We start from the raw sequence: 20,028 nt of genomic DNA, 5'->3' as shown, positions 1-20,028 counted from the left end.
TTCAACTCTTGAACTCCTCTTATACTAGATAAGATTGTAAATAAACTAATGACATTAAAAGAGAGAGAGAGAGAGAGAGAGAGAGAGAGAGTCTGTTCCCAGAGAATTTGCTCCTTGAAGCATCAACTCATTTTCAGAGTGATTTCTTCATAGTCCTCATTTGCATTTTAAGATCCTTTATTAAAATCACCTTGAGGTGATGATTCATACTTCAAGTCCCACCCCAAGCCCTCTCACATGCAAATATGAAAAAAAAACACGACAGACAATTAAAACATACAGCACATGCCTGCATATTAATGCTGTTGAGAGAATGGCTGGTGATGGCTCAGACTCCCTCATCAGGACAAGGTCTCATTGGAAGAGGACCCTTGAAAGTGAGCCTTAAAGGAAAAGAGTAGAAAAATCTGTCCCCAGTACCCCTGACGGTTCAAATGAATAAGTAATACAAACAGAGAGTAAGTGTAAGAAACCATGTCATCGTCTCCATATGCTCTTATAAGCATATTCCTTCTGTTTCCATCCTGCTTAAAAGTCAGAGAGCATCACTTTTAACTATGGTCCAAAGTCCTGTTGTTCCGCTGTTCCCCAGTAGATGGCGATGTTGCACTCAAAGCCACCAGTTGCGTAGTCATCACTCTGGAGGTCCTACGCTGTTCTGCAGCTCAAGTATTTTTTTTTTTTAAAGTCATATAACTCCACCCCTACACTCTGTGAAAATGAGTATTTAAGGGGAAAAACAGGTAGTTGAAGGATCATTTTTCTATCCACTCTCTTCAGCAGAGAAATTTCATCACGTGACATCCCAGAAGGTCGATATCAAAGTCCCAAAATACGAAATGCATCTCGCAAGTCATCTACTTCATACAAGGGCTGCAGAGAAAGAGAGACATTGACTGAGTGAATAGCTTCAAAATTGAGCTTGGGGGCGGGGGGAGGGGCAGGAGGGGAGGTTAGCAAAAGGGAGAGTTATGGAAGGAGGCCAAGAGGAAGAGGTCTAAGGGAGGAGCGCTGCCCTGGGGAAAGACGGAAGAGAAAACTGGATTGTAAATGCCATGATATATTCACCATATAAAAACAAATAATACAAATAAATATCTAAGAGGCTCCAGGGCGGGGTGGGGGAGAGTGTGCAAGGGGTGGGGCGGAATATTCTTACCAAAAGGATGCGCCGAAGCTGTCTAGTAAGCCGGACAGAATTTTCGTGCAGCCCCTCCCAGGCTTTGAAAGTTCTTTCGTGATTTTCTACAAATGTATTCCAGCAGTAAAAATAGTCTTAAAGAAAAATAAATAAATAAGTAAATAAGGTGTGTGTGTGTGTGTGTGTGTGTGTGTGTGTGTGTGTGTGTGTGCACTCGCAGCCCTTCCAACTTCTACCTCTCAGGTTCTGACAGTTCTGATATTGCTGCCTACTTATAATCCCAGCTTTCAGAAGGCAGAGGCCGGGGAATAGCAAGCTGAAGGCCAGCCTGGCTTAGTGAGACCCTGTCTCAAAAAACAAAGTAATACTTTTGGCCTTGAGGACGAACTGAGAACGAGCCTTTATGCAGCACCCTGCCCTGCAGTTCAGACCGCCCTCTCCCCTGCACAACCCTCACCTTTGAAGGTCATGATCCCGATCTGGACCCCAGCGCGGTGCAGTCTCCGCAGCCCCTCGGGTTCGGCCTTGCGGTCTTCGCAGAAGTAGAGGCGCGCTGTGAAAATCCGCAGGCTGAGGTTGGGGTTCCATCTCAGAAACTCAGCCACGTGCCGGGCGCAGTCGTAGCATGGGCTCCAGGAGGTGAACCAGGTGACTCGGTAACACCGACCAGGGTCCAGATCCCAGTCAGAGATGTAGCGTAGGAACAGCAACTCCACATGGCAGCCCGACTGGAGAAAAAAACAGAGAGCGCTGGTAATATAACGGGCATGCTCTCCCACTCCGGCCATTTGGGATGTTTGCGGAGGATGTCGCACTGGCTGCCCTAGAACTCGCTCAGTAGACCAGGCTGCGCTGGAACTCAGAGAGATCCGCCTGCCTCTGCCTCCCGAGTGTTGGGATTAAAGGTGTGCGCCACCACGCTCAGCATAAAGTTAATTTTCTTGCTGGGGCCAAATCTCTTTATTACACTGACCCATGCTGGGTAAAGAAAGATTGCAGATTCATGGGACCAAGAACAATGAAATGAGTTAAGACCAGAAGAAGAATCGTCACACAGGTTGCAGGGATTAAATTTGTGTTTCAGAAGTGACAGCTTGGATGCAGTGTGGTGAAACCGCGCCTTGTCCACTAGGTGGCGCCAAGACAATTTGTAAGGAGGGTTAAGATACTGTCAGGAGGGAAAAGCTTATTTAGGGACGGGCATATAAGTGGAGAAGAGCAATTAAGTAAAGTGCATGCGCTATGTGATTGCCGGGACTGTGATAATTGCAACCCTAGCAGGTCCACCTCCTATTGCGGAAAGTCGTTAGTCTAAGACTGAAGGCAGTCTTTACTCATCGCTTTTCTTAGCGCTCTTTCCTTTAGCAGTAAATCGAGCTGGTGTTGTGAGCACTTCCTGCGAAATAAGAGAAAGTACCACTTGATAAGGCCGGCTATAAACACTGTGTGTCATGGCTCCAAGTAGGGAAGAGATTGTGTGTAAAACGGTGGTGTAAAGTTACCCCACCAAAAGCTAGGCAAAGGAAACTGCATAATAAAAAGCCAAGCCCTCAGGCTCTCCCTGGGAGTCCTGGAGAGGAAACGAAATGATTTGGAAAACAGAGTTGAATTGATGTCATTTTTTTCTATTTTTTCCCTCGATTTTCAAAAATTCTAAAGACACACACACAAAGTTTATCTTTCTCACTCAAGGAAGTGCTTGAGAAAGGGGCCAGAGGTGGTTAGGGGTGGAGCGCGGGGGCGGGACTAACACTGTGAAAATTAAAATTCAAAAAATGTTTCCTACATCAAAATGATCTTTTTGTTTTTATGTATTTATTTTAGGCTTTCTCCTCCTCCTCCTTCGTGTGTGTGTGTGTGTGTGTGTGTGTGTGTGTGTGTGTGTGTGTGTGTGTGTGTGTGACACAGGGTCTCACTATGTAACAGCCCAGGCTGGTCTTAAACTCACAGAGATCTGCCTGCCTCCCAATTGCTGGGATTAAAGTCGTGCACCACTACTGCACAGCTTTACCTTAATTTTTTTTACTTTACCCTTTAAAAAAAACTATTTTAATTTAATGTGAATGGATGTTTTGCATGTGTGCATGTGTGTGCGCACATTCGTGCGTGTGTGTGTGTGTATGTGTGTGTGTGTGTGTGCCTGGTGCCCTCAGAGGCTAGGAGAGAGCATCAGATCCTCTGGAAAGGACTGGGAAAGAGCAAGCAGAAGCTGGTGGAGACATTAGCCAAACAACCTGAAAAAGTTCAGTGTGGTGGCAGACTCCTGTAACTACAGTGCTGAGGCAGGAGGATCAGGAATAGGTGCTTGCTTTCTCTCCTCTGTTTCTCATTCTCTCCCATTTTGAGACTGCCTCAAATATATATATATATGGAGAGTTTTCCCCTCAGCACTTGACACCGGTGGCATCCATAGCTTCATCAGTGTCAACAGTCGCCAACCCCGTTGGTACCTTGTTGCGAAGGTAGCCAAAGTCCAGCGAAAAAGAAGTAGCGCTGTCCCTCCTCTTCACCACGTAGCACAGGTAGGTCTCGTGCCGACCTTTAGCCCAGCGGACATTTTTGAAGTGGTAAAGAAACTTCTTTCGCTTCATCAGAAGGCTGAGAATGAGAGAAGAAATTTAAGGGACGGCTTCTCTGTCACCGTGTGACTTCAGCTCTATTTATTATTGCTGCTGCTGCTGCCTCTGCCTCCGCCGCCGCCGCTGCCGCCTACAGCCGTGCCAGTGATAGTTAAATGCCTCGCCACTGAGTTACATCCCATGGCCTATTATTACCATTATTATTATTTTTTTAGTTTTATGATTTTTGGGTTAAACCTGGAAAAGATAGTCTTGCTTCCTTTTCTGGATACCTGAGATATGCTCAGCTTAAAATCCATCCATTCTTCCTTGCTTCAGAGTGAGACCCACTGGAGCCCTATTTGAGTCCCCGCGACTGTCACGTCGCTCAGCTCGTGGGCATAAAATGACCTGTTCATCAGTCTCATCCTTGTATTTCCAATTTTTCCTCCTGTCTCCACCTCCATCTAGGATCCCAAACTCCACATGGTCAGGCAGCAGGTCTCCCTGGCCCACAGTCCTCCCTCTCCCCCTCCCCACAGTAGTCAAAGTAGCAAGTTACCCTTATTAATTTTTATGTTTAAATGTATTTTGTGAGCTTTTGGTTTTGTTTTGTTTTTCAAGACTCCTTGCTGGGCATCTTCCCTCCCTCCCTAAGCACAGGGTTATATGAGGTCATCCGATTTACAATCACATTTCTACATAGTACTCATTTTTCATTGAACAGAAGTATAATAAGCAGTTCCCTCTGTCTTTAAAAAAATATATTTATAGTCAGGCATGGTGGCGCATGCCTTTAATCCCAGCACTTGGGAGGCAGAGGCAGGTGGATCTCTGTGAGTTCGAGGCTAGCCTGGTCTACAAAGTGAGTCCAGGACAGCCAAGGCTACACAGAGAAACCCTGTCTCAAACACCGCCCCCCCCCCCAAAAAAAGAGCACATACTGCTATTCTGGAAGACCTGAGTTCTAGACCCAGCACTCACACCAGGTGGCTCACAACCACCTATCACTCTAGCTCCAGGGTGATCCAACACTTCTGGCTTCTGAGGACACACACACACACACACACACACACACACGCACGCACGCACGCACTCACACTCGCGATTTTAAAAATCTTTGTGTTGGGCCTGGAGAGATGGCTCAGAGGTTAAGATCACTGGCTGTTCTTCCAGTCCAATTCCCAGCAACCACGTGGTGGATCATAACTATCTATAATGAGACCTGGTGCCCTCTTCTGGCATACAGGCAGAATACTGTATAAGTAAATTAATTAATTAAAAAAACACTTTGGTATGTATGTATGTGTGTAGGAGGCGGTAGAGGCAACACATTACAGGGCGTCTGTGGAGATCAGAGTATAAGCTTGGGTGTCGGGCTTGTTCTTTGCTATGCACCCAACTTAACTGGCTCACAAGATTCCTGGGGTCCTCCTCTTTCTACCGCCCAACCTGCCTTAGAAGCACTCAGATTATAGGTGCCTGCTTTTGGGGTGCTAAACTCAGGTCCTCGTGTTTTCATGGCGAGCGCTGTTAGCACAGAGCCATCCTCCCAGTCCTTAAGTTTCTTTAGAGAAATTAAAGTCCCTGTTAAAGCTGTGGACGTAGTAACACAAGCCAGGAGATATAACAACAGCTTCCCTCACTTGCAGAGCCAGGACTGCCGCACAGTGGTGATGGGTGGAAGTGCAGAGAATTGAGGCGGGGAGAAAAGAACTAGTTACAGATTTGAATACGGTTTTGATACAAGAGAATTGAAACCATTTTTCACTTTTGTTGTTGAGATGTAATTTACATTGCAATGCCCATTCACTTAAAATCTACAGCTCTCTGAACGATGGCAGGTCCGCACCCCAGATTGCAGTGCAATTAGAACCGACAGATTTTTCTAGGCTTTGTGAAGTTTCTATGCCTCTATTTGCTGTTATTTCTCCTCTTACCTGGGCGAATGCTGACGCTCCCTGTAAATGTGAATTATCTCAACTTTCTATAATTTCATATAGATCACATTTTCTCCTTCCTGTGTGCCTTCTCTCACTGAGCAGAGTGAGCTTGATATTCATCCAGGTATCACTAGTTGGTTCCTTTTTCCTGCTGAGCAATATTCTACTGTGTGGGCATAGCGTGTTTTGTTTATTCATTCACGTGAAATTTGGGTATGTTCCACTTTGGTGCAGTGGTGGTTAGAACCACTGCGAACAGTCACGTACTATCACTGAGTGCATGTCACTAGCAGATCATATGTTAATAATAATGCAATACAATAGCTAGTCCCTCACTTTCGGGGTACATTTTTTTTTTTTTTGAGACATGGTCTTGCTGTGTAATCCATGCTGACCTGGAAATCTCTATGTAGCTGAAGCTGGCCTCAAACTCATGACCATCCTGTCTTAGCATCTAACAAGAATGGCTTCATTTTGAAATAACAATTTACTGTGATAATCATCATAGTTCCTCCATGTCTACTGTTCATCACTAGCATATAAAAACCCCTAGCACCTGGGCATGCTGGTACACACTTTTAATTCCAGAACTGGGCAGGGCAGAGGCAGGTGGATCTTTGTGTATTGGAGGCCAAGCTGGTGTACACAGAGAGTTCTCAGCCAGCCAGGCTGTGTGATGAGACCTCGACTCAAAACAAAAACAGTAAACACTTAGCATCGCTCATGATAATAATGACAGGTATTTCTCGAATCCTGCCAGGTTTAAACAGCTTGGGTTTCATCTCTTAGCAATAAATCCCCTTTATATTTAGCTGAACTTTGTGTTATCTAGACAGGAAAAGTGGAAAACTCCTGTCAGAGGATTGAGCCTGGAGCCTTGTACACACTAGTGAGTGCTGTACCACCAAACCACACTCACAGCCCTAGCAAGTTTGTTTTTGTTTTTCACATACTGTGAGTAGCATGTGCATGGGGGCTGCGTGTGTGTGTGTGTGTGCATATTAATGAGTGTGTACTGGGGCTGAGGGCTGCTATTATGAAGGAGAAATATCCTGGGAATTTAACAAAGAAGGTTGTGACCCATGTAGAAAAGTTATATACAAACCACAGGAAAATAGAATAGGCCATTTCTGTCTTAAGATCCCAGCCAGGGTGGGTGGAAGTGCACAGTCCTGGCCTGTTGTTTGGGTACCAAGGTCCTTTACTTCCCACAAGTCCAGCTAGGAGCCTATTTCCAGCTCCCTCTTCTCAGCAGGCTCCTCCAGGTAGGGAGGACTACGCTAGGTGCTTTTTCAGGTCTATAGACTGACAGCTGCTGGGACAGCTGTGCTCCCTGAGGTGGAACACTAGCTGCTCCTCCAGCAATGCAAACCAGGCACAAAGGGTTAAAAATAATCCCAGCAGAGCAACAGGGCAGCCTTGGCCCCTCCTATAGCTGCTCACCGCTCTCTACTGCCCTCAATGCCACCTCTCCACTTTCTTGTTGTTTTTCTCTGAATTTCAGCCTTACCTTGGTCTTCGCTTTGCATCTTGCTACTTGTGTGCATTTCTCTCAGACCCTTCCCCATCAGAGTGTGGACCTCAGATTTATTTTTAAAAAATCTCATTATAAACTCATGAAGTAGTTGAGACTGTCTGCCTGTGAACATGCTGTTTGTTTGTTTGTTTGTTTAGGGCTCGGGGTGTAGTTCTGGCAGTGCACTTGTCTAGCATGTGCGCGTGCCAGCTCCTCAACGAGGTCCCCGATGGGGGAGGGGAGTGGGAGGAGGAGGAGGGAGAGGAGAAAGGAAACAAAAAAGAAAGAAAGAAAGAAGAAAAGAAAACTCTGGAACCTGAAGGACATCCATGCTATCGTTAAATACGTCAACTCCACATTCTCAATTACATAACCAGAATATGGACTGGATCGTCAGTGCGTGGGTAGGCGTGACTCACACACTGCGATAAATGTAGGAAAATGAGAGAGAAACTTCTGATAATGGCCCATCATGAACTGCATAGAAGAGCCCCAAACGCTTTCAAGAAGTTAAGAAATCTCTGCGTAGATTAATTTAAGCAGTAAAAAAAAATGCCACTAAGTATCCAACAGTTGAGCCTATAACACCAAATTGCTCTTCTTAATGAAATTCTTTCCCTACAATAGATAGCATAGTAATGAGTTGTGAGCAATTTATCTCAAATGCTTAGTGTTCTCAAAGAAGAACAGACTTCCTTATTATCGCCAAATCATTCCAGTAAAGACTCCCCATGTGAATCTTAAGATGTTGACTATTTGACAAATAATTATGAAAATAACCACTACTGTTCTTAGTGAGGCGTTGCTCCGGCCTCTTTGTGCTGCGAGCCTCTAAGGATTTGCTGTTATTGTCATAAGCCAGCGCCAGCTCTGTCCAAATTTCAGGACGAGTCAGGACCTTTTATCTTCTTTGCAGCACAGAGAAGAAAGAACCAGAGAGAAATGGGGAACCCGGAGCGTTAGGCTCAGAACACAAAAGGCCTGAGCAGAGGATGCTGAGATAGCTCCAGAATAGAAAATGTGCACACTGACAGGCGAAGCACTCTAACCGGGCAGCTAGACAGCAGGATCGGAGCACAGTCACGCTCGCACGCACCCAAACAGACTGTCTTGTTACCTGTCCATATCGGTCTCCAGCGTGACTTTCTTGACTCCCTCAAATCCTTAGGCCAAAGGAAGCTTGCTTCAAGCAAGGCTGCTTCAGTGCAGTTGTGTGACAAAGCGCTGGTCCCTGACATTCAAATTTGAGCTCTCCCTTGTGGGCTCCTCCCCTTGATAGCATCACAACCACCAGGTATCCAACATCTACCTCCTGGGTTGGGTCTGATAAAGATGGGTGGGGCTCTGGTAGGCGGAGCCACGTGGGTTAAATGACAGGCAGTTCTGCATAATGTTTGGCCTCCTCTGAGGCTGTCCCTTTAAAAACCCAGCCCAGGCATCATAGGTAACAAAGAACAAGAGATAACAGCAATGGACACTCCTGAAATTGTCACCATGTTAATAAGCAGTATCTGTGTGCATGCGTGTGTGTGTGTGTGTGTGTGTGTGTGTGTGTGTGTGTGTGTGTGTGTGTGTGCGCGGGCGCATGTGCCTGGGAGGCAGGTGTGTTATATTCTCTGGAGATACAGGCAGTTGTAAGCTGCTGCCTGATGTAGGTGCTGGGAGCTGAACTCTGAGCCCTTTTCTGAAGTAATAAGTGATCTTAGCCACTGAGCCATCTCTGCAGACCCCACCCTACTTTCCACCATCCACCCCTGGTAGACACTTCTACTGTTTGCTTTTCAATATTGACTTTTAAGATTCCACACAAACATGAATTTATGCACTTGTTTGTTTGTTTGTTTGAGACAGGGTTTCTCTGTGTAGCCCTGACTGTCCTGGACTTGCTTTGTAGATCAGGCTGGCCTTGAACTCACAGAGATCTGTCTGCCTCTGCCTCCCTAGAACTTAAAATGTTTCTAAAAGGGCAATTTTAACACTTTATTTTTCCCTGTATGCAGAGTAGGCCCACACTTGGAGCCTAGGAATATGGTCTCTAACAGTGTTTTGCAGATTTGAGGCATGAAGTATGGATCCCAGGATCCCAGGGAAATTTCAGCATGACGCAGGTGGTTTGGGGTCACACCTTCAGAGAGTCTTTGTGGTTGTTGTTGTGAATTTTATTTAGTCATAGATCAGAGTCTGCGTTGCCCAAGCTCACTATATAGGTGAGCTTGACCTTCTAGTGAGAAGAATAAGGCATATGCCAGCTCCTATTTCCCTCTTATTTATAGGACAGGTCAGTCTGTGAAGGGCAGGAGTGACGTGGAGAAATCTTCATAGACAGTCCTAGCTGGGTGTGGCACCAGTCATCTCCCCACTTGGGAAGCTGAGGCAGGAGAATAGAGAGTTTGAGGTCAATGTGAGATACCCTGTTAGTGAGGGGGACAGGGAGACAAGAGATGGGGCAAGAATATTAACATTTACAATGCTGTCTTATCCTGCGGTTCAGAACCCCAGCAGGGCACACACCATTCCCTTTGTGAGATCAGTTCTGAAGGATAAGGGAATCATGGCAACATAACCCACTGAAGGTTTCCTGATGCAGAGCTTCAGGTAGGCCTCAGTGAATGAACAAGTTTATTATTGTTGTCGTCGTCGTCATCATCATCATAGGTGTATCAGTGTTTTGCCTGCGTGTATGCCTGTGTACCATATTGACAGGGTTTCTCTGTGTAGCTTTGGCTGTCCTGGACTCACTTTGTAGACCAGGCTGGCCTCGAACTCACAGTGATCCGCCTATCTCTGCCTCCCAAGTGCTTGGATTAAAGGCGTGCGCCACCATGCCCAGTGCAGCTAGTACTCTTAACTGCTGAGCCATCTCCTCAGCTGCCATTTACTTATTTTTGGGGATTCATCTTTTAAAAGTAGGTGTCTGTCCATGGGCATATGAATTTGAGTGCAGGGGCCCATGGAAGCCAGAAGAGGAAGTCAGATTTCTTATTTTTATTTATTTATTTATTTATTTATTTATTTATTTATTTATTATGTATACAGTGTTCTGCATACATGTATACCTGCAGGCTAGAAGAGGGCATTAGATCACATTACAGATGGTTGTGAGCCACCATGTGGTTGCTGGGAATTGAACTCAGGACCTCTGGTAGAACAGCCAGTGCTCTTAACCTCTAAGCCATCTCTCCATCAGGCCCGGCGTCAGATTTCTTGGAGTTGGCATTACAGGTGGTAAAGAGCCACCAGTGTGGAGGCAAATTGGAGTCCCCTGAAAGAACAGTGCATGTTCTTAATCTTTTCAGCCCCAAGATTTTAACAAACACAGAGGATCGGCCGGAGATTTCCTAGAGTAGCGGTTCTCAGCCTCCGTAATGCTGCGACCCTTTAATACAGTTTCTCCTGCTGTGGTGACCCTAACTATAAAAAAAATTTTTCATTTCTACTTCATACCTGTCATTTTGCTACTGTTGCAAATCATAATGTAAATATCTGACATGCAAGGAAGGTATCTGATCTATGACCCCCCCCAAAGGGGTCACTGCCCACAGGTTGAGAACCTCCGGTACAGAGTGTGGCAACTAGCCAAGTGTTTGAAGACAGAGCTTTGGGACCCGAGATCTGGTCACTCACTTAGGAAATGCTCTGTGTGTATCTGCTGAGCAGTCACGTGTGAACCTGGAAGCATGTTGTCTTTAGCATGTAGAGCCTGCCTGGCAAGGCTTCTCAACCTCTGAAGCACGAGCTAAGGCAGGATGGCGAGGCTCTGCTTCTCATATCTTAGCAGCGAACAGCTCACCTGGTGTGAGTGGTGGCGCATAGCACAGCAGTGAGGGCAGGGAAATGAGACACGGCTTCATCTTTTCTTCCTTTTGAGACAGAGGCTCACTATGTTGCCCAGGCTGGCCCTGCGTTCAAAGGGACTTCTGGCCTTAGTTTCCAAAGTAGCTGGGAGTAGGGTTGTTTAACCATGTCACCCTGCTTACAGAAAACCTCCCAATGAAGTCAAGAGCTAAATAACTTGTACGTGACTGTTAGAATCTTTAGGTTAATCTGTATGTTTGTCCAAAATGAAAACATTCTTTGGGCCAGTGAGATGACTCAGACAGTGAAAGTGCTTGCCACGCAAACCCATCCACCTGAGTTCAGTCCCCATGCCCCACAAACCCGTCCACCTGAGTTCTGTCCCCATGCCACACAAACCCGTCCACCTGAGTTCAGTCCCTGTGCCCCACAAACCCATCCACCTGAGTTCTGTCCCCGTGCCACACACACCCGCCCACCTGGGTTCAGTCCCCGTGCCACACACACCCGTCCACCTGAGTTCTGTCCCTGTGCCACACACACCCGTCCACCTGGGTTCAGTCCCTGTGTCACACACACCCGTCCACCTGGGTTCAGTCCCCGTGCCAAACACACCCTTCCACCTGGGTTCTGTCCCCGTGCCACACACACCCGTCCACCTGGGTTCAGTCCCTGTGCCACACACACCCGTCCACCTGGGTTCAGTCCCTGTGCCACACACACCCTTCCACCTGAGTTCAGTCCCTGGAACCCAGGGTGGAAGGAGAGAGCTGACTCAAGCAAGCTATAGCACATGCCTGCCCACACACTCTCTCACAGATGCCATACACACGCAATAGGAATAAATACAACTTTACTTCTAAGAAAGCCAAATCCTAAAGGAACTTGCCTTCTTCTAAAGGAAGGAAAGAGATCTCGGTTAATTACAAAAGCACTTTCCAGTCCTGGGAATTTGGAACTGGTACAGGGGCAAAACACTTTTATAGGGTTTCATTCAACTTTTATCTTCTTCATTAACTTCTCTTTTCCCTTATTAGCTTCTATTGAAAAACCACACCCCAACCTGGCCACACTGTTTTTTAACAAAAATACCATGACTTGGAAATCGAGCTGCTTGTGGCTAAGTTTTGGCCACCTGGAGGCCCACAGGTGAGGTTTCGTTATGGCCAGCATGGGGTCCTGGCGGCCCCTGGGAAATCTCCAGGGTCTGCATCCCTGTGTCTCAGAGCCAGCACACTCAGACGTGACTCCCCAGGCTGCTGTTTTTGGACACCAGCTAGATTGCTCAATATGATACTTGGTTGTTTTTAAAGGAATCCAAAAAGGGCTTTGTGTGGGTGAAAGTGTGGTTTTTGGATTGCTTCAACTTCTGCATTCCCCGATTTTTGTTTTTCTCACTTTACTGCCAGGGAGGGTACTGCATTCCTCTGGGGTATGAAAAGTTGAGGGACAGCCCTCTAAACATATATCAGAATTACTCAGCATCTACTGTTGGACTGCCCAGGACATTTCAAAGATGAGAGAACTGTAAACAGGTACTTATCAAAAGCTTAGGTCTATGGGGAGGTGGAGGCAGGGGGATTGAGAGTTCAAGGTTGTCTTCAGCCACAAGTTGAGTTCAAGGACAGCCAGGCTGTCTTAAAAGACCAAATGATTTTTCAAACAGAATGATATGGAATTAAAAGGCTTCGAGGTGAGTGTGGTCCCTACCCAGATCTAGCCAATGGACAGGATATTCTCCACAGTTGAGTGGAGAGTGGGGACTGACTTTCACACATACTCTGGTGCTTCATATTTGACCACGTCCCCTGGAGGGAGAGACCTGGTGGCACTCAGAGGTAGATATCAGGCTACCAAGAAGAGACTTGATACCCTATGAGCATATACAGGGGGAGGTAGTCCCCTTCAGGAACAGTCATAGGGGAGGGGAATAAGGGGAAAATGGGAGGGAGGGAAGAATGGGAGGATACAAGGGATGGGATAACCATTGAGATGTAACAAGAATAAATTAATAAAAAAATACTATTAAAAAAAAAAAGATGAGTGTGGTGGCTAATTCCTATAATCCCAGCAGCCTGAGACAAGAGGATTGTTAAATGTTTAAAGGCACCCTGAGCTCTATCCCAGGACACCAGGGTAGGAGAAGTGAACCAGGTCCTGCAAGTTGTCCACTGACCTTTACACACACACCCTTTCTCCCCTCCCCCTCCCCCTCTCACACATTTTAAAGACTACAAATGGTCAATAAATATATGGGAAAATGTTCACTGTTTTGCAATCAAGGAATTGAAAACCAAACCCACGTCTAGTTTCCATTTCACTACAGACAGAATGGCTGTCATCAAGAAAAGACACAGCAGAGCTGGAGAGATGGCACAGTGGTTGAGAGGACTAGTTGCTCTTCCAGAGGACCAGGCTCAGTTTCCATCCAGCACTCCGAAGTGGCTTGTAGCTACTAGTTCTGTCTGCACTTCTAGAACTGGAGCTAAGTATGTTATGTGAGATGAGACAACTCAGACAAGCCTTTTCTCTCATAGGCGGAATCTACATTTAAAAGGGGGAGATATGTAAAATGTGAAAGCAGGACAGACATGTCAGCACATACCTTTAATCCCAGCACCTGGGTTTTGTTTTGTTTTTGTTTATAAGAAATAAAAGATGGCCGGGAGTGGTGGCGCACACCTTTAATCCCAGCACTTGGGAGGCAGAGGCAGGCGGATTGCTGTGAGTTCGAGGCCAGCCTGGTCTACAAAGTGAGTCCAGGATGGCCAAGGCTATACAGAGAAACCCTGTCTCGAAAAACCAAAAAAAAAAAAAAAAAAAAAAAAAAGAAAGAAAGAAAAGATAGCTCAGTGGCTAAGGACACTTTCTGTTTATTCACAGGACCCAGTTCAGGCGGTTCACAATACCTGTGTCTCCATGGCCACAGGATCCCACTCCCTCTTCCGGCCTCCACAGAAACAGCGTATGCTTGGCATATGTGTGTGTGTGTGTACGTGTGTCATGCACACACACACACACACACACACAGAGTCATAAACTAAAGTTTTAAAAGATAAGTCTATTTATTTATTTATTGTGTATACAGTGCTCTGCCTGCAGGCCAGTAGAGGGCACCAGATCTCGTTATAGATGGTTGTGAGCCACCGTGTGGTTGCTGGGAATTGAACTCAGGACCTCTGGAGGAGCAGTCAGTGCTCTCAACCTCTGAGCCATCTCTCCAGCCCTGATAAATCTTTTTAAAAAGAAATAGTATATAGTAATAGAAAAAGGTTTTGTAATAAAACACATTCAGATTTGAGCCCTGTCTCCATGTAACTTCTTTTTCTATCTTGGGGACAGGGTCTCACTATGGTTGTTTGTTTGTTTTGTTTTAATTTTTCAAGACAAGGTCTCTCTGTGTAGCCTTTGATGTCCTGGAGCTCACTCTGTGGACCAGGCTGGCCTCAGACTCAGAGATCTGCTTGCCTCTGGTCTCCCACATGCTGGGATTAAGGGTGTGCGCCACCACAGCCCGCCTGGTTTCTCTATGTCACTCTGGCTATTCTGGAACTCTATATGTAGACCAGGCTGACCTTGGGCTCACAGTGGTCCATTTGCCCCCAAGTCCTGGGAAAAAAGGCATGGGCCACCACACTCAGTTCTTCACCAAACTGTGTTACTGTTACCTAATGGTGTCTTTTTCTATGTACAGGTTGAGAGCAATAAAAGGTTATCTGTCTTGGGAATCTACTCTAGGCCAGGTTTTATGTTAAGAACATTGTGTAATCATCTCACTTAAGTCCAAGAGGTAAGAAGTAGTATTGCCCCAGATTTTAGACTGGGATGTGACCCAGCGTTAGAGTACTTGTCTGGCATGTGCAAGGCCAAGGATTTTATTCTAGCACCAGAGATAAAGAGACAGGGAACCCCAAAAATTGTCAGGCACAAGACCTTGGTTCTCAGAAAGCAGAAATAATTATTTTTAGAATTATTGTATTCATTTATTTTAGAAAAACTCTTATTATGTAATCCAGACTAGCCTGGAATTCCATGTATAGCCCAGGTTGGCCTTAAGCAAATGACAGTTCTTCTCCAGTCTCTAAAGTGCTGGGATTATAGTCATAAGCCACCATGCCCAGCTAGAATGGTTTAAATATTATCTTTTTAAAATTATAGGCCAGGTGTGGTGGTGCATGCCTTTAATCTCAGCACTCAGAAGGCAGAGGCAGGCAGATCACATTGAGTTCAAGACCAGCCTGTGAGGTGCAAAGTGAGGTCAGGACAGCCAAGGCTACACAGAGAAATCCTGTCTCAAAAAACAAAAATCAAACAAATAAAAAAATTATAATGTGGTGGCACATGTCTTTAATCCCAGACCTGGGAGACAAAGGCAGGTGGATCTCTGTGAGTTCAAGGCCAGCTTGGTCTAGAGAGTGAGTTCAAGGGCAGGCAGGGCTACACAGAGAAACCCTGTCTTGAAAAAAAAATTACATTATTTACTTTATTCCCACGCGCATGCGCTTATATCTTACAGTGTATGTGTGGAGGTCAGAAAAAAACTCCCGCCCTGTGGGTCCTGGGATGAAACTCAAGTTGTCAGACTTGGCAACAAGCACTTTCACCTGCTTAGCTATCTTGCCAACCATAAATATTAACTTTCAACTGTTGTTGTGGTGTGTGTGTATGTGTGTGTGTGTGTGCATGTGTGTGGGCGTGTACCTTGGAGCTGGAGTTAAATGTTTGATGGCTACCCAGTGTGGATCCTGGGAACTGAACCCCCTAAATATTGACTTAAAAATTGAGGGATTCCTTTAGAGTAAACTACATTTGAGTCAGTTCTGCCTCTTGTCTTCCAATTCCTCATGTCCCCCCAAATCCTCTGAATCTCGTGCCACCTACTTTTGTATTTTTGTTTTTGTTATTGTTGCTGTTTTGAGACAGGAACTTACTATGGAGTCCGGGCTGGTCAGAACTCACAGAGATCCATCTGCAACTGCCTCCCAACTGCTAGGATTAAAGTTGGGTTCCCTGTAGTGACTGTGTTTTGCACGCACACACACACACACACACACACACACACACACACACACTCACCCTACAGAGTCTAACTAGTGTTGCCCTTGTTTGCACGTGTTTATGGCTAGCCACTTGTCCCTGAAAGGAACCTGCTCCTCCCTTACTCAGCAGCCGCTGGCTGCCTATAGCTCCCCATCTAGGGGTAGTTGGTGCCTTGTGGCTATTTCTTCTTCCATAAATGTTGATAAGGTACATCAACTGCTGTGGCCCTGGTAGGTCTGGTGCAGGAAGCCATTTTGTTAGGAGTTTATGACTACAACATGTCCCATCCAGTCCTGGCCAAGACACTATCTTGCAGCAGTCATCCTGGTCTCCAGGCTCTGACAGTCTTTCTACAACATTCCCTGAGTGTTAGGTGCAGGGGGTTGTTACAGATGCCCCATCTGGGGCTGGAACGTGTAACCTGGAGTGACTATAGAAACCAGTAAAGTAGGAAGGGACCATTGGAAGAAGGGGAGGAGGTGCTGTGGTAAAGGAACAGCAGGACACAGGAGCCATGAAGGGGAAGAGAGAGAAAATGGAGGGAGGACTTAACTGGGGAGGGGGAGATATAGAAGAAGGGGGGAGGACGGGTATTAACCCTTAAATATGTTTGTAAAAGCCATAGAGACCTATCATTTTATAATTTTATATACATGTATGTATAAAAATTTGTACATATACAAATATATAGTATATTATAAATTATTTTTTTAAATGAAATACAATATATATGTATTTTAAATTATAATATTTATGCATATCTATATATGTATATGTGTACATATATATTTGAAGTTACCCCATATGGTAACCTAAGGAACCACAAACTAACAGAAACTTCAGTGCCAAAGAAGGGAAACCTTTCCTCAAGCTGATGGTCAGGGAGAATTCAAAAGACCCTTAGACTGTACAGGCTATCTCGTACAGCCACTACTCTCGGCTGCCTGCCAAACTATGAAAGTAAAACCTTATTGCTGAAGACACCATACAGTCTAGACACAAAGGATGAAGAAATTAAGCTGGCACTGACCTGGAAGCCTCCTCCCTGAAGGTCTAGTGTCAGAAGGTGCTATGCAAGGTCCCAAGCAGGGAAAGCTACCCCACCCAGTGGTAAAGACGAGAACCGCAGCAATGAGCAGACCTGAGAGAAAGCCTCAGTGGTGCATTAATGGCACTTCTATCTCGGCGGTAACCACCATCTGCCTATCTGAACATAAGCCCACTCAATTGCAGGAAACTCATATCTGGCACTGTAAATTAAGCCAAGAACCCATCCTGGAGTGGTCAAAGGCCTCAGAGGAGAACATGCTATGACTACATTACTGAAGGAGCGTGGTTTCAGTGCCACTTAAGCCCATTGATAAGCATGGCTCTCACCCCTCAACAAATGAACTTGTTTTTACGGAAGACAGAGGCAGGTAGGCTTAAATAGTTAATCAAAATGTTTATTATTTTTTTAAAATTCTGTATATATGACTGAGTTTGTGCATGTGAGTACAGTGCATGTTGAGGCCAAAAGAGATCAGTGTGGAGCCCCCTAGAGCTGAAGTTGCAGGTAGCTATGAACGATCCAATGTGGGAACTAGACTCAGGGCCTCTGCAAGAACAGTGTGTGCTCCCCATCACCATCCAGTACCCAGATACTAACTTAACAGGTGATATATTTAAGAGACAAGAGCACACTGACAGCACACCTGTAACGCCAGCACTCAGAAGACCAAGGCAGGCAATTCTCAGGGTTGAGGAGGCATGGGCACTACAGAGTAAGGCCCTGTCATCAAAGTCTGTGATCACACTAGGTGTGGCGGCAAACACTTTTAGTATCAGCAGCTGGAAAGCAGGAGGATCTCTGTGAGTTCCAAGCCAGCCTGGTCTACATAGCCATGTCTAGGCCAGCCAAGGCTGCATCTGTGATAAGGTGTAAGGAAGTAAGGATCAGACACTCTCCAATTGTCATGTTTGTGAGAATGTAAATTTCAGATTCCAGCATCTAATCCCTTCTGATTTTGATTTAGAGATTCTTTGGTGTGTTTTAAACCCCACCTTCCTTCCTAACAATGTGATATTTCTAAAGTAGATAATCAGGTTAGAATGGAATGTTGGTAATCATTGGCATGTAAGAACTCCAAAGTCTCTCCCTGCTCTAAAATCCATGATTGTGTGTGTGTGTGTGTGTGTGTGTGTGTGTGTGTGTGTGTGTGTGTGTGTATTTAAGAAACCTTTTCCGTTACTGGAGTACTCTTTTTCTTTTCTTTCTTTCTTTTTTTTTTTTTTTTTTTTTTTTTTTTTTTTTTTTTTTGGTTTTTCGAGACAGGGTTTCTCTGTGTAGCCTTGGCTGCCCTGCACTCACTTTGTAGGACAGGCTATCCTCGAACTCACAGCAATCGACTTGTCTCTGCCTCCTGAGTGGTGGGATTAAAGGCGTGCACCAACACCTCCTGGCTGGAGTACTCTTTTTCTTTCTTTCTTTTTTCTTTTTTTGCCTGTTTAATTTTTTTGAGACAGGGTTTCTCTATGTAGCCTTGGCTGTCATGAACTTGCTTTGTAAACCAGTCTGGCCTCAAACTCACATCAATCTGCCTCCCTCTGCCTTCCGAGTGGTGGGATTAAAGGCATGTGCCACCATGCCCAGCTTCTCTTTTTCTTTCTTAAGTTATGTGTCCTGGTATGTGCTGGTGTGTAAGTATTTACACACAAGTGCCAGTTTTCTCAAGATCCTTTGGAGCTCAGGCTACATGTGTTGTGAGCTGCTCAACATGGATGCTAGGAACCCAACTCAGGTCTCTCTGGAAGAGCAGTAGGTGTTCTTGACCGCTTACCCATGCCCTAGCACTGAGGAGCTTTTAAACAGCATTAGATGCCTGGGGAAACCAGGCGGTGGTGGTACACGCCTTTAATCCCACCACTCGGAAGGCAGAGGCAGGCAGATCAATGTGAGTTTGAGGCCAGATTGGTCTGCAAAGTGAGTCCAGGATAGCCAAGGCTACACAGAGAAATCCTGTCTCAAAAAAACAAACAAGCAAACAAACAATGCCAGGGGAAGTCAGAGATGCTCCGAACTCTCTAGGGGTTTCCACCAGTCTTTGTTCTCTGTGTGAGCAAGTGCAATCCAAAGGCTCTCTCTGTGTAGTGTAAGGGATGGTGGAGCAACTGATCGACACAATTTTGACAAAAATAGCCCCAGTGAGGATAAGGGTTGGTTCCTAAAGAAAGCATTGCATGGTAGAAATATGTAGAGTTGCAGTCTTCACTTTAGGTATATTGTTGCTTAAATTGTCCCTAACTGCCATTGAAATCAGGCCACCATCTGCTGTGGGAGGCTCAAACTATATTGCAAATTCTTTTTTTCCCCAATGGTTCTCCTTTCTAGAGTCTGTGATGGCCCTTGCCATTCTTTTATGATAATCCAGTCAAGCATTGTTCATTAAACCATTATTCTTACTTTTATTAAAATTCAGCATCCACTGGGCGGGTGGTGGCACATGCCTTTAATCCCAGCACTTGCGACGCAGAGGCAGGTGGATCACTGTGAGTTCGAGGCCAGCTTGGTGTACAAAGTGAGTCCAGGACAGCCAAGGCTACACAGAGAAACCCTGTCTCGAAAAACAAAAACAACAAAACAACAATAAAAGTTGGACTTGGGAGGCAGCTCATTGGTAACAGCTGCTCCAGGTGTAGGGTACACACCCGCCATTGCAATAGGCATAGACTATGCCTCCTGAAGGAACCAATCAATGTAATAGTCAGTGCTGGACTTTGACTTCAGGACTTCACACACACTGGTCAAGTCCTATACTGACTGGATTCCACCCCTCCCTTCTTCCTTTGCGTAGGCTAGGCTGGCTTCAACATTGGATCCTCCCACCTCAGACTTCCAGGGACACGATTACAGGCATGAGCTAGCATGCACAGACAGGTCATATTTTTAAATCTCAGCTAATGTCATATGGTGACAACACACAAGAGCACAGTTATTTTATTTTATTTTTTATTTTTTGTTTTTTTGGTTTTTCGAGACAGGGTTTCTCTGTGTAG

General features: G+C 45.6%; 1 protein-coding gene across 1 annotated transcript; it reads right to left on the bottom strand.

Annotated features, from left to right (window-relative positions):
* Window positions 1–699: 699 nt before the first annotated feature.
* On the bottom strand, window positions 700–8,414 carry Aicda (activation induced cytidine deaminase). The gene is made up of 5 exons (XM_051155302.1): window positions 8,276–8,414; window positions 3,592–3,739; window positions 1,599–1,869; window positions 1,160–1,275; window positions 700–873 (listed from the first exon to the last, which is right to left on the bottom strand). The coding sequence occupies exons 1-5, from the start codon at window positions 8,281–8,283 to the stop codon at window positions 820–822; spliced, it is 597 nt and encodes a 198-aa protein (XP_051011259.1). The 5' UTR covers window positions 8,284–8,414; the 3' UTR covers window positions 700–819.
* Window positions 8,415–20,028: the final 11,614 nt, after the last annotated feature.

This window comes from Acomys russatus, chromosome 13, assembly GCF_903995435.1.
Source record: "Acomys russatus chromosome 13, mAcoRus1.1, whole genome shotgun sequence".
Classification (NCBI taxonomy): domain Eukaryota; kingdom Metazoa; phylum Chordata; class Mammalia; order Rodentia; family Muridae; genus Acomys; species Acomys russatus.
This window is presented reverse-complemented; position numbering and strand designations above follow the sequence as displayed.